At 30.0% G+C, this 14722-nt stretch overlaps 2 protein-coding genes across 2 annotated transcripts; both read left to right on the top strand.

The window, feature by feature from the left end:
* Window positions 1-1529: 1529 nt before the first annotated feature.
* LOC105965576 (LOB domain-containing protein 30) lies at window positions 1530-3322 on the top strand. The gene is made up of 2 exons (XM_012990139.2): window positions 1530-1920; window positions 2883-3322. The coding sequence occupies exons 1-2, from the start codon at window positions 1612-1614 to the stop codon at window positions 3243-3245; spliced, it is 672 nt and encodes a 223-aa protein (XP_012845593.2). The 5' UTR covers window positions 1530-1611; the 3' UTR covers window positions 3246-3322.
* Window positions 3323-8511: 5189 nt separating this feature from the next.
* Window positions 8512-10611, top strand: AHL22 (AT-hook motif nuclear-localized protein 22). Its single transcript, XM_012990143.2, has one exon. The coding sequence runs from the start codon at window positions 9378-9380 to the stop codon at window positions 10284-10286; it is 909 nt and encodes a 302-aa protein (XP_012845597.2). The 5' UTR covers window positions 8512-9377; the 3' UTR covers window positions 10287-10611.
* The last annotated feature ends 4111 nt before the right edge of the window (window positions 10612-14722 follow it).

Genomic DNA, 14722 nt, shown 5'->3' with positions numbered 1-14722 from the left:
ATATTAAATAAAATTTCATATTATTTTTAATTTAATAATAATTAAATATTGTTTGTATAATTTTGGTGACAAAATGTTTTATTTTATTTTTAATTACTATCCACAAAATTAACTATGAATTATTGATTTTATTGAATAATACCGTGTGGAGAGAAGAATTTACAAAGTTTTACAGACGGCGGTCAAGGGCTGGGCCCCATAAAATCGTTCTGTCCGTTTATTGCTTCCTCTTCAAACTACACGCTTTAGACAAAGAGCCGGACGGCGCGGTGATGGCGCCGTTATCTCTCTCTTCAACGTTCCAAATTCGCAATTCCCTTTTTAATTAATCAATTAGCTTCCAACTAACCCCGTTTATAAACTACATTTAAATCTCTATAAATTAATACAGTTGAAATTTAAAATTTTTTATTAATTGAGTGAAATATTAAATTATTAAATTAATAATTTAGCACATTTTTATTAGACGAAGCTCTTAATTTATTAATGTTCTATTGTACTGTTTATTGATAGGTCAAAAATTATAAACCAAATCCAAATTAAACTAGTCAATTTAATCCGAATAAATTTAACCACCCTTCTTAAAATAAATGTTTAGATAAATATTATATAAAAATAATTTTATTTTTAATCCCAATTTGTATTTTTTTTTCCATTGGTAGATAGTGGGAATTAGTTACTTAATCAATTAATATAAAGTGATTAGTGTTGATAATATCCCTATCATTTCCTTATTTGTTATGTTGGTAAAGCAGCACTCCCAAGTGGTTAGGATGATGACAACCATAATTACTTAATTACCTCAAATTACTAATTCCTTAATTGTCCCCATAACTATATAGCACATACTTGATCTTGTAAATTACTACTATGGTTTTGATGGGGGCAGATATGTCATTTGATAGTTATATAGTTTCTTTCATAATTTGGGATGATTATAGGTGAAAATCGGACGGATCAGATCGGATTTAACTCTTTTGGAAATTTCAATTCTTTTTTTGAATTCCAGAATTGATTCTGATTACGCTTTTTTCGAAAATTTCGGAATATTATTAAATTTTTTAACAACAATGTTTTAATTAATAAATATTAATAATATTCGGAACATATCGTCAATAATCGAAAAAATATCGGAAAATTTTTGGGAAAAAAAATCGGAACTATTTTGGATCGGAACTCAAAATTTCCAAAATATTGATATGTATTTCTGATTTCCGATCCGACTTTTTCCGGAAATCGGAATTCTTCGGATCGAATTTGACAGGAATCGAAAATTCCGTTCCAATTCCGTGTATATATTTGTAAATCAACATACATATTGACACAAAGTGTGAGAGAGAAACTAAAAACGTGATATATATTTGTTAATTATATAATATTAACCCAAATCTCACGAGATAAATAGGAAAAAGACAGCTGTTTAATTTACTAATCGCATGTTTGCTTCACGCAAGTTTAATTTTTGCTTCATGGGTTGGCTTCAAAGTCTTTCTTGGTGTTTATATATAAACCCTCTCCTTCTCCCTAATTAATTCAATAAACTTAAATTAAGATAATTAAAAAAAATACAAATTAGTCTTTAATTAGTACTCCCACCGGTTTTGGTGAAAGATGAGTGCTTCAAATGTTACCGGCACTAGCGCTGCCGCCTCCGGCGGGCCATGCGGGGCATGCAAGTTTTTGAGAAGGAAGTGTGCGGCGGGTTGCGTGTTTTCGCCGTATTTCGAGTCGGAGCAAGGGGCGGCGCATTTTGCGGCGGTTCACAAGGTGTTTGGAGCTAGTAACGTATCGAAGCTCCTCCTACATATTCCGGTTCACAAGCGGCTCGACGCGGTCGTTACGATTTGTTACGAGGCTCAGGCCCGGCTCCGGGACCCGGTTTATGGCTGTGTTGCCCATATCTTTGCTCTACAACAACAGGTAATTTATTTAATTAATTAATTACGATATTTTTAATATCTTAATGTATTTACATTTAATTTTTTATTCCATATTGGAGAACTTAATTTTATATTTTTATTTAGGCGTCAAAATTCAAATCCCCTTAAAATCAGTGCAATTTAGATCTTCTATATAGAAATGATAATCATTCCATGTACGTTATGTTTGATTAATAATAATATAAGTTTCACAGGTTACTTCTATATTACATTCGGTGAATGTTATATCGGCTGAATTTTTATCGTTGACCTCCAAACATAAATGTTGGGGTGTGTTTGTGTATATAGATGAATGATAAAAATTTACCTAATATTTTTCGATCGATTTAACATAGTATAGACTATAGATCGATGAAAAGGATGTTATGCAGTTATTTATAAAAGTTTGGGATGTTTGTGAATATTCTAAAACTTCACTAACATATTAGAAGATATTGGTCAAACTTATGATATGGTCAGGTCAACTTTTGATTTAATTTTGCTGTTATTAAGGAACTGGCCGGTAGTACTATTAACTCGTGGAAAATTTACAGTTTTCATCCTTCAAGTTTGAATTGATTCACATTTAGTCATTTATCTTCATAAAAAAATACATTTGATCTTTTATATTTCAATAATTTGACACTTTTGATGATTTTAGTCAATTTTCCCTTAGCCCGTCAGTTACGGTAGTGATGGACACACGTTTGATTCCGCTAGTTGTAACTGAAAATTGACGGAAATGACTAAAAATGTTAAATTTTTGAAATATGAGGGACCAAATCTGGTTTATGTGAACTGGGGGACTAAATATGATTTTTTTGCAAACTAGAGGGATGAAAACCGTATTTTTTTCCATTAAATTATTATTGATTATTTGCTAATTTATTATATTTATGTTAATAGTTCATACATTTATTCATTATTGAAATTATTAAATATATTATTATTCATTATCGACAGGTAGTGAATCTGCAAGCAGAACTCTCTTACCTGCAGGCCCATCTCGCCGCCTTTGAGACTCCAACTCCGCCACCGGCGCTGCCGCCGCCGCTCACACCGCCGCCGCCGGCCTTACTATCCATATCAGACTTGCCAACATTTTCAGCAGTTCCATCGACATATAATCATGACTTGTCATCCATATTTGATTCTACGCTGCACCCTACTTGGACGATGAATCACCAGTGCCGGGAACTCGACACGTGTCACTTTTCTACCGCCGCCGGAGCTCCGCCGGAAGTACCTTCATCTGCCGTCGGCGGTCTTCAGGAGTTGGACGCACCGCCCTATATACAAAATTCAAGATCCAATTTTGAAATTTAGATTAAATTTCATTAATATTTGAAATTTGGCTCTACACAAGCTAGTAAAAAATATAAATACAAATTACATTCTTATTATTATTATTATTTATATCATTTCGATAATTATTATTAGTTAATTAAATAATTAATGGGTTAGCATATTTTGCGAGAATTAAAATCAACTTACTAAATTTCACTTTCAAGACTAGGGGTGGAAATTGGTGTGAATTTTCCGATTTACGATTTCTGGATCGAAATTGAAACATATATGAGGTTTTGATTTTCGATCCGATTTAAATTTACTAAATAGTTCAGGGTTTTCAATTTTCTTATGAAAAAATCACTCGCAGTATCAATATTAATAAGTATTTCATATTTTAGATAATTAAAAAAAATGGGAATTTCAAATTCCTCTGGTTTCGTTCGGTAAAATTTTGATTTTGGAACATTTTTTTTTCCTTTCAATTTCCAATATCTGATTTTTTATTTTCCCAATTCTTTTGGATTGGAATTAGTTTTTTGCTTCTAAAAAAAATCATTTTTTTTCGAAAGTGTTAATTCCAATCGGACCGTCCAATTTCCACACTATTCAAAACACACGTATTATTCAGTCCAAATGAAGAAAAAGCCCAAATTTCCAACAGTCCGAGTTGGTCTAGACAGATATCCAGCCCAATTAATTTCATATTATTTGAATTAATTTTGCAAATTTTTATTTACTAAAATGATAAATACATGACGGTTCTTAATAATACAAGTAATTATTATTATTATTTTTAATTTTTAATTCCATTCCCCGTTTATCATCTCTTTAACTTTATTTTTTCTAAATAATATTCCTAGATTTCATTCTCACATTTAAATTTATTACATTTTAGTGTTGTTGAATTTGTAAATTTAAATTATATTTTTTAACTTTTATTAATAAACTGGCAAAAATCATCTAAACTCAAGAATCTGTGCCCATTGATTTGTCTTGAAATTGAAAAAAAAATAGATGTTTGTACTTAGTGTGAAGAGTTTTTTTGGTGGGTTTTTTTGGATTAAATACACACACACAAAAATACTGGAAATTTTGATAGAGGAAAGCTTCATAAATTCTGAAAAAAAAACGAGCGTCTGGCGTAGACACTAGTCTGAGTTATTATTGTATTTATTTAGCATTTATTCATTTTATTTTATTTCTATTTTAACAAATTAAACATCATTAGTTGTACATAATATTTCTTATTACATTGTGATTTTTTTTTTTTAATTAAGAGACAGATAAATCTACTTAGATATACACAGTACTGTTCAAACATATATAATTCCATGTTATTGGGGCAGGATTTTGTTTCACAATTCTTTAACATATTAAAAAAAACAATGCTTTTCAATTAATTAATTAGTTACAATTAATAATATATATTTACTCCCACAAGTAGCTAATATTTTTTAATCTAATTTTAACTAATAAAAATTAAGATAGAAGTACAATTCCAGCATGAGAATCAGGTATTTTCAACTTTGTTAACTATATATCATAATAATATTATAATTAATTAATTAATTAACACACAGATACATACATGTCAAGTAAAGAGTTGATGCTTACTTAACTCAGTAATAATTACACTTGTTAACAATCATTTTGCTTTCTTTTGTCATAATATATTATTTAATCAAACTATTTAATTGTATTATTTTATATTGATTAAAAAATAAATAATTTTGCAATGCTCGTCAAACTGCTTACTTCAAAGAAAAAAAACATTTCTTTAACTCGACAGCTTTGGAATGTTTACAAGATCACTTTGAGTTTATATATATATATATATATATATATATATATATATATATATATATATATATATATATATATATATATATATATATATGTATATATATTATTTTACTGAATTGGAACCCGGAGAAATTATTATTTAAACGAGATTATTAATTTATCGAATATTAATTTGTTAAGGTTCTGTACAATGAATATTGACATTGTTAATCAATCATTGATATTAGAAATTTTCAATCGCCCATTCAATATGATTGAATATTAAGAAAATATATATAATGAGACCACATTATCACTTGCCATTGAATTAGACCACGATATGAACTAATAAGTGCAAAATTGAAAAATAAAATAAAAAAATAAAAGAGCCATAAATCTTGATATCGAAAAAATACTATATATCTAATAAAACGACAAATAATTTGAAACGGATGAAATATTCACGAGAGCGAATTCGCGGGTTTTATTTTTATAATATATGGTCTATCATTTTATATATATATATAAAAAAAAAAGAAAAAAAAAGCAAAACAAAAATCGTTGACATATGTAGATGTACGTATACATACATTTATTTATGATACATATATATGTATATTATATATATATTATCATATATTAATAATAAAATACAGGCACCCGGGCCCACCACTAACTTGTGGTGATAAAATTAGCTGGTGGAGAGATGACTAAAAACGATTCCAAACAGATCACTATCTATCTATCACGTGCTGACCTCAACTTTGGTCGCCTCCTCTTAATTAATTAATTAATTAATTTCTTAATCTTAATTAGCCCCTTAATTAATTGTAAGATTTCCCCAGTAACAGATGCAATTTGCATTAATTTAATCTCAACTTGTGTAAACCCTAGATTAGCGCTTATTGGTCTTCTACTACATAGGCAATAAGGAAATGGGATGCAACCAAAAAAGTGTTTTAAAAGTTCGTTCGAGCTCGATCGATCGACTCATTAATACGACAAATTAATTTTAAAACATATTTGTATATTTACAATCATGCCATGCTTGTGGACCTTAAGAAGTCATTTTATGAGTTGTTAATAGTTTAACTTGTTAACACTTTTACAGTTTTGCCCTTATCACTCTTGATTAAACGAAGGAGAATTAGTGGATAAACAGCTAACAAGGAAGGGTATTTTAGTCTTTTTTCGTAAAATAATATCTAAAACGACAAATATTTTGAAATCGAGGGCGGATGGATGCCGATCTGTGATAGATTCGAAAGTCGTGTGTGGACATCACATGAAAGTGATGGAATTGTTTCTAAGTGGTCCAAGTTTCCACCATGGATTAGCTAGCTTAAACACAATTGTTTAATGAAGGTAATGGATATTATTATATTAATTATGTCTTAAAAGAGTTGATTGATTAAGATAAGCATTACATTTAAATTAATCAATTACTTAAGCTTGTCTGCACAAGGTCCAAAGCTTGCTTTAATTAATTATCAAAAAAAAAAAAAAAAAAAAAGCTTGCTTTAATTTAAGTAGTTATTATCTTTTAATCTTAGCTTAGCTTGCAATGTTTTTTCTTCTATCCAAAGGGAAGAGTGCTCCTTGAAGTATTTCTTACTTGAGAGTACTCAAAATGATATGACACGTCATGGTTTTTTTTTTTTTTTTCGACGATTACACTGTGATGCTTAAATCAGAAGATATTGCGTATTAATTAGTTCGCCTGCGTTTCGATTTCGATGGATTTGAAACTCGATGTTAGGCAGAGTAGTGAAGGGTCGTCATAACCTTTTATGTACTATAGCGAAGTCGATTTGAGATATTACTTTACTTTTATGGTGTTTTAGGAATGGATTAGTTGGTTCATGCCCAACTTATGACATTTATTCGCTTAGTAGGTTAAAATAGATCTAAATAAGTTTAAATAATATAATGGCCCGTTTGACAAAATTTATTTTAAATAACTGATAAACTCTTAATTATAATAAATATATAAACGGACAATGCAATCGAGAAAGATATATAAATTTAGATAACATACATTTCAACAAACAACTATATATAATATAGTGTCATGCATATGGATACTGTTTTATATAATTTTTTTAGTGCTACAATATTGGACAGTGGATAATAATTATTTTAAAGGCACTTTTATTTTATTTAAAAACTAATGGATGCATATAAAACCCATTTTTTTATTAAAAAAATCCTCATATGTATATAAATGCTTAAACAATTATTGTGAAGAAACATGTTATATAATTTGATGAGAGATTATTAATAGCCAACAAAAGTTTTTTTTCTCTTTATTTTTTAATTTTTAATTTTTTTGTTTCTTTTCATGATTATTTTTAGTGGGGGTGAGGGGGGTAGGAATAAAAACAAATTGATGTTGACTTGAGAAAGAGATTGGAAAGAAGCCAATCATTTGGAGAACAAATGCAGCCACAAAAAAAATAGCGAGTTAAAATGCTTATTAATTAATGCCTTCCCCTCAAATTATATATATGATGTTTTGTTCTTATTATCATAAATAAATTCATTAGGGTTTTGTGTGTGTGTGTGTGTGTGTGTGTGTGTGTGTGTGAGACATATATTCTTATTAATCATGTTAAGGAAACTCTTACTAAAATTAATGAGATGCTCAATGATTATTTAATTGGAAGGGCAAGTTTTGAAACAATTATTGTTGATCAATCATCATACATGCATCATATAAGAAAGTAAGTTCAAATCTTATTCATTATTCAATAACTAATTTATTAACAACTCCTAAAGCTCATCTTGTAATATTTCTCCAATATATAACTCTCAAATCTCTCTCATATATAGATTGAGCCATGCATTTAGATTTTTTTTTCTTCTTCTTATTAGATGTTATACATGGGTGAATTTCAACCGAAGATTTACACGTAATCGCGCACACCAATGCATATGTGTGCTTAGTGGATTGTTATTAAAGAGTGTTTGACTAAACTTATAAGCTGTTAAAAAGAGCTTCTAAGATATTTAAGACCTTATAAGCTCTTCCAAAATGTTTCATAATATTTTTCAAAAGAATCTTATAAATTAAAAAAAATAAGTTGTTGAAGAGATTTTATGATTTGAAAAAAAAGTAAGGATAGCTTATAAGCTCTTTATCCAAGCATTTTAAAAATTAAATTCTGAAAAAGAGACTGAACACCTTATCATCTCTTAAAACAACACGTCAAACCTAAAAGTTTAGCAAATATTTAAAATAAACTTAGCTTAAACGAACTCTTAATTGAATCTAGCTATAGGTTATTTAATCACACACAACCAACAAGGGTAATTAATTGAGAGTAAAAGTTTATTGAAAATTAGTAATTTGTTTTTTTATAATTAAAAAAAATGAAGAGAGACAATGGAGAGAGAGAGAGAGAGAGAGAGAGAGAGAGAGAGAGAGGCGCCCCCTTGAGACAAGGTCTGGGGGTGGGACAGAATCCCATATAAATATATATCAGTTTCCAATTTCCCATATCTGCTCCCCAATCTCTCCTTGTCTTCTTCACCCTATTTCTTTTTTCATTTTCTTCTTCTTCTTCCTTCCATTTTACTCCTTTTTTTTTTAATTACTTAATTAATTAACTAATTTTGTTTTTGAGGTAGTAATTAATAAATATAATTGGATATGCATTCATGAGAAGTACAAGAAATGAGCCTAATTACATATAATTAATCTTTCTGGCGGTAATATTGGTAGTTTAATTTTGAGTGTGTGTAGTGCGTGTTTTCATATGTAAGTGTATTAATCAATTTTAATTAATCTCACTTAATAGAATTAGGGTGTGAATTGAAATGGTGAGTGTGTTTAAGAGAGAGAGAGACAAAGGAGAGAGAAAGAGGGTCCCACTCCCCACCGTCCCCGCGGCCATGCGCACGCTGTCATCTCTCTCTCCCTCTCTATTTCTCTCTCATCTTCAATCCAATCCTCTCTCTATTATATTGACCTAACCCTAACCCAAGAAAGAAGAAAAAAAGGAAAATAAATAAATAAAAAATACCCAAAACATAAAAAACACTATATCTCCCAAACTATCCTCTCTCTCTCTTTCTCTCACTTCTTTCTCTCTCTACTGTTATAGAAATTGAAGAAGAAGGAAGAGAAGAATATCTACAGTGGGAAGAAGTGATGGCTAAGCTAATATATATAGTTCAGCTCAAACCTTTTATTAATTAATTAATTATATTCATATATATATAGTTGCTTTTGATTCTTTGCATCAAAATTTACCAGCAAGAATTCCAAGTAGTTATATTAATCCGAGGAGGAAGATCAAGATCTTTGTTTCTCTCTCTACAAACTGTACTGTCTGAATTATTTCATCAAGCTGATTTCTCTCGTGTGTGAGAGTTGAATAATAAATGGATCAGCTAACTCACGGCCGCCCTCTGCCGCCGCCGTTTCACGCCAGAGATCTTCAGCTCCACCACCACCAATTCCAGCAGCAGCAGCTCCACCACCACCACCACCACCAGAATCCCGACGAAGAATTGCAGAGCGGGAGCAACCGCAGCCAGCTGAAACGAGATCGAGACGAGAACTACGGGTTAACGTTTCCCGCCGCCGCCGGCGAGAACTCCGACTCCAAGGACCTGGTCGGCGGCTCCAGCGGCGACCACGGTGAAGTCACGCGCCGCCCCCGCGGCCGACCGGCTGGGTCGAAGAACAAGCCGAAGCCGCCCATCATAATCACCCGCGACAGCGCGAACGCGCTCAGATCCCACGTGATGGAGGTCGCCAACGGCTGCGACGTCCAGGACAGCATCTCCACCTTCGCCACGCGCCGCCAGAGGGGCGTCTGCATCCTGAGCGGCACCGGCACCGTCACCAACGTAACCCTCCGCCAGCCGGCCGCCCCCGGCTCCGTCCTGACCCTACACGGAAGATTCGAGATTCTATCCCTCTCCGGCTCCTTCCTCCCGCCGCCAGCTCCCCCGGCGGCCTCCGGGCTGACAATATATCTGGCCGGCGCGCAAGGGCAGGTCGTCGGCGGAGCCGTAGTAGGCCCGCTTCTAGCTTCCGGGCCAGTAGTAATAATGGCCGCATCGTTCGGTAATGCAGCGTACGAGCGTCTGCCACTGGAGGACGAAGAAGCAGCGGCGGTCAGCGGAGGCGGGCAGCTGGGATCGCCGGGAATATCCGGCGGCGGGGGGCAGCAACTGATGCCCGACCCGAACACGAACCCGTTTCAAGGGGCGGCGCAGAATATGCTAAATTCAGTGCAATTACCAGCTGATGCTTACTGGGGCGCAGCACGCCCTCCTTTTTAATTTATTATCAATGGTATAATTTCACTACTAGTTCATGCATTCATTAGTTTTCTTCTTCTTCTTGATTTATTTCTGCTAAAATTAGGGTTTTTACTTTTTTTTTTTTTTTGGAATTTTGAATTCATGGTGTCATCTGGATATAATAATCATAAAAAAATGGGGAAATTAAAAGGGATGTACAAATTCATGAATTTGTTTGTGATATGATTTCATGATTTACCATCATGAGATCAATGTCTTAATTACTACATTTAGCTTGTTGTTGTATGTAGTTCTTGTCTGAAAAAAGCATCTATTATTCAAGAAATACGAGGTTTTAATTTAATATATTCTTCTTTTAGGTGTTCTTCTGCTACAGCATTTGATCAACTATTACAACAATATCTTTATCAGATTAACCTTCTTTAAACCCTTCTCTCTGGTCTCTCTCTCTGGTCTCTCTCTGTAAATCTCTCTCTCTCTCACTGATCTGATCTGGGTAGTGAGTGCATGGAAATGAATGGGATTGAAGGAGCAGAGAGGTATGGGGCAATATGATATAATATTAATAATAATGTTTGACTGCAAAATGAAATTTATTAGGGGAGATGAGATGAATATTTTGGGTAATGGGGTGTTGCACGTGCGTGCGTGCACCTTCTCTGAACTTAGCTCCTTTCCGAGGCAACATTCAACAACAACAACTAACTCTTCAAACATTCAAATTCCAGATCGGATAATAATCAACCTTCAATTCCATCTCTCTCTCTCTATCCTTCTTTCTCTCTCTAGATATAAATATGTATAGAGAGAGTGAGTGAAGTGTGAGTTAATCTGTCTGTTCATTGATGTGTGTACGTTGATTCAAGAATATAATGGTTCACTGCACAAGAACTCTAATACTACTACTACTGTTATATTACATGCACCATTTACTTAATTAGGTTTTCTTTTTCTTTAATTATGTGATGATGGGTTCTTTTTTTTTTTTTTTTTTTTATTATTTTAATTAATTATCAATCTTTTTTTTTTCTTTTGTTAATTCAATCTAAAAAATAATTGCGCATTAATCTTGTAGTAATTAACTAGTATTTCACCCGTGCGTTGCACGGAGGTCAGTTTCAAAATGAGAAAAATAAACTTATGTAAACGACTATCTCTTTATAACAATACCAATTCAAGTAAAATAAAATGGAAGAAAATAAAAAATATAAACTTTATCTCTTAATTTAGAGTTGTAACATATGAAATTAAATTAAATACTAAAAATAAGAACATGAAGCACGCAAAACACGATATCAAGATTAAGTGAAATCATTTAAAACATATGATATGCTTGGATTGCAATCTACTACACCATGTGAATCTTCTGCAAAATAACTAAGGTAACAACAAACACGGTAGCAGAGAAGTAACACAATAGATATTCAAATAACCTGAAAATGTATCACTAATGGCAGTCAATTAGTGATGCACATTACTAAACAACAATAAAACTTATAAATATTGCAAAAAAGATATGTTGTATACGCCACTACCAGTACTGATACCATGTTGATACCAATACCAATACCAATACTGTCACCAATAGTGATACTAATTCGACTAATACTAATACTAATATTAATAGTGATACTAATACTAATATTGGTACTAATACTGGTACTAATACTAATATTAATACTAATATTAATACTAAATACTAATATTAATACTAATACCGATACTAATACTGATAATAATACAAATATTAATATTAACATTGATACTAATAATAATACTGAAACTAATACTAATACTCATATTCGTACCAATACCAATACTAATATTAATAGTGATACTAATACTAATATTGGTACTAATACTGGTACTAATACTAATATTAATACTAATACTAATACTAAATACTAATATTAATACTAATACCGATACTAATACTGATAATAATACAAATATTAATATTAACATTGATACTAATAATAATACTGAAACTAATACTAATACTCATATTCGTACCAATACCAATACTAATATTAATAATAAAACTAATACTAATACTAAGAATAAGACTAATATTGATACTAATACTAATAATAATATTGATACTTATATTGATAATTATAGCGATACTAATACTAATACTAATACTAATACTAATACTAATACTAATACTAATACTAATACTAATACTAATACTAATACTAATACTAATACTAATACTAATACTAATACTAATACTAATATTAATACTAATATTGGTACTAATACTAATACTGACTAATACTAATATTAATACCGATACTAATACTAATATTAATATTAATACTAATACTAATAATAATCCTGATACTAATACTAACACGCATACTCATACTCATACCAATATTAATACTAATACTAATAATAATACTAATACTAATACTAATATTCATATTGATACTAATACTAATTAATACTAAGAATAATACTAATATTGATACTACTACTGATAATAATACTGATACTTATATTGAAAATGATAGTTATATTGATACTAATACTAATACTAATACTAATACTAATACTAATACTAATACTAATACTAATACTAATACTAATATTAATATTAATACTAATATTAATACTAATACTAATACTAATACTATGATTAAGACTAATATTGATACTAATACTGATAATAATACTGATACTTATAGTGATACTAATAGTGATATTATACTAATATTAATACTAATAGTAATACTAATATTAGTACCAAGACTAATACTGATACTAATGACAATAATAATCCTGAGACTCATATTGATACTCATGCTAATATTATATTAATACTAATATTACTACAGATACTGATGTTGACACTAATACTGATACTAATAGCAATATTAATATTAATACGTACTAATACTAATACTAATATTAATACTGATATTGATATTGATATTGATACTAATACCGATACTCATACTGATACTCATAGTAATACTAAAACTAATATTGATACTCATACTAATACTGATACTCATACTAATATTGATACTCATACTCATACTGATATTCACAATCATACTGATACTCATACTAATAATGATACTTATAATATTGATATTGATACTAATACATATACTGATAGTGATACTAATATCGACATTGATACTGATATTGATATTGATACTGATACCGATACTCATACTGATACTGATATTGGTACAATGTTGATAATGGAATTAATACTGATACTGATGCGGATACGAATACTGAAACTGATACTGATACTGATATTGATACTGATACTGATAATGATAATGATAATGATACTGATATTGATACTGATAATGATACTGATACTAATACTAATACTGATACTGATATTGATACTGATAATGATACTGATACCGATACCGATACCGATATCGATACCGGTGCCGATACCGATAACGATACCAATACTGATTTTGATATTGATTCTAATAAGTAGACTAATATTAATACTAATATTAAAACTAATATTAAAACTAATATTAATACTAATACTAATACTAATACTAATACTAATACTAATACTAATACTAATACTAATACTAATACTAATACTAATACTAATACTAATACTAATACTAATACTAATACTAATACTAATACTAATATTAATACTATTTCTAATACTAATATGTTAATATTGTTAATGTTAATGCTAAAATACATATTCTAATGCTCATACGAATTTTAATGTTAATGTTAATCTGGATATGCTTATGCTGATTATAATTGTAATACTAACATTATCCAAATCCTTATCCTATTCCTAATCCTAACCATAACACTAATTATGATTCTAATCATAATCATAATTCTAATCCTAAACCTATTTCTAACATTAATTATAATCCTAATAATTTTACTACTAATAATACTAATGCTAATGCTAATGTTAATTCTAATTATAATTCTAATTTTAATTCTAACCATAATCCTAATCATAATGCTAATCATAATCATAATACTAATACATGTCACTAATTGTAGTACTAATCAATAATCATAATCTTAATTATAATTCAAATATTAATATTAATCATAATCCTAATTCTAATATTAATTATAATACTATATTAATCCGGATCCTAATCCTAGTATTAATACTAATACTAATTCCAAGAATATTAATTATAATCCTAATTCTAATGCTAATACTAATCACAATCCTAATTTTGATTTTGCATCAATGTTTTTGCAATTATCTATTATTTTGTATGAAAAATAATTCTATTCAATCTCGTAACTTTTATATCAAATTCCTTATGTGTGGTACCCGAAACATCAAGAAACACATATTAAATCTATTAGCAATTAATATTTAATTATATAATTAAACTGACATTAAAATTATTAAAAATAATATAAGGGTATAAGCAAACGTTAAGACGTGAAAAGAACGATAATCGTTGTAAATAGGA

The sequence above is a fragment of the Erythranthe guttata genome, chromosome 14, assembly GCF_056151865.1.
Source record: "Erythranthe guttata isolate IM_541 chromosome 14, IM_541, whole genome shotgun sequence".
Taxonomy (NCBI): Eukaryota; Viridiplantae; Streptophyta; class Magnoliopsida; order Lamiales; family Phrymaceae; genus Erythranthe; species Erythranthe guttata.
This window is presented reverse-complemented; position numbering and strand designations above follow the sequence as displayed.

What these genes read in the sequence shown, in the direction of transcription:
- LOC105965576 (XM_012990139.2), top strand. Translation starts at nt 1,612, where the DNA reads ATGAGTGCTTCAAATGTTACCGGCACTAGCGCTGCCGCCTCCGGCGGG. An exon ending in TCTTTGCTCTACAACAACAG is followed by an intron (nt 1,921 to 2,882) that starts GTAATTTATTTA and finishes CATTATCGACAG; the next exon opens with GTAGTGAATCTGCAAGCAGA.
- AHL22 (XM_012990143.2), top strand. Translation starts at nt 9,378, where the DNA reads ATGGATCAGCTAACTCACGGCCGCCCTCTGCCGCCGCCGTTTCACGCC.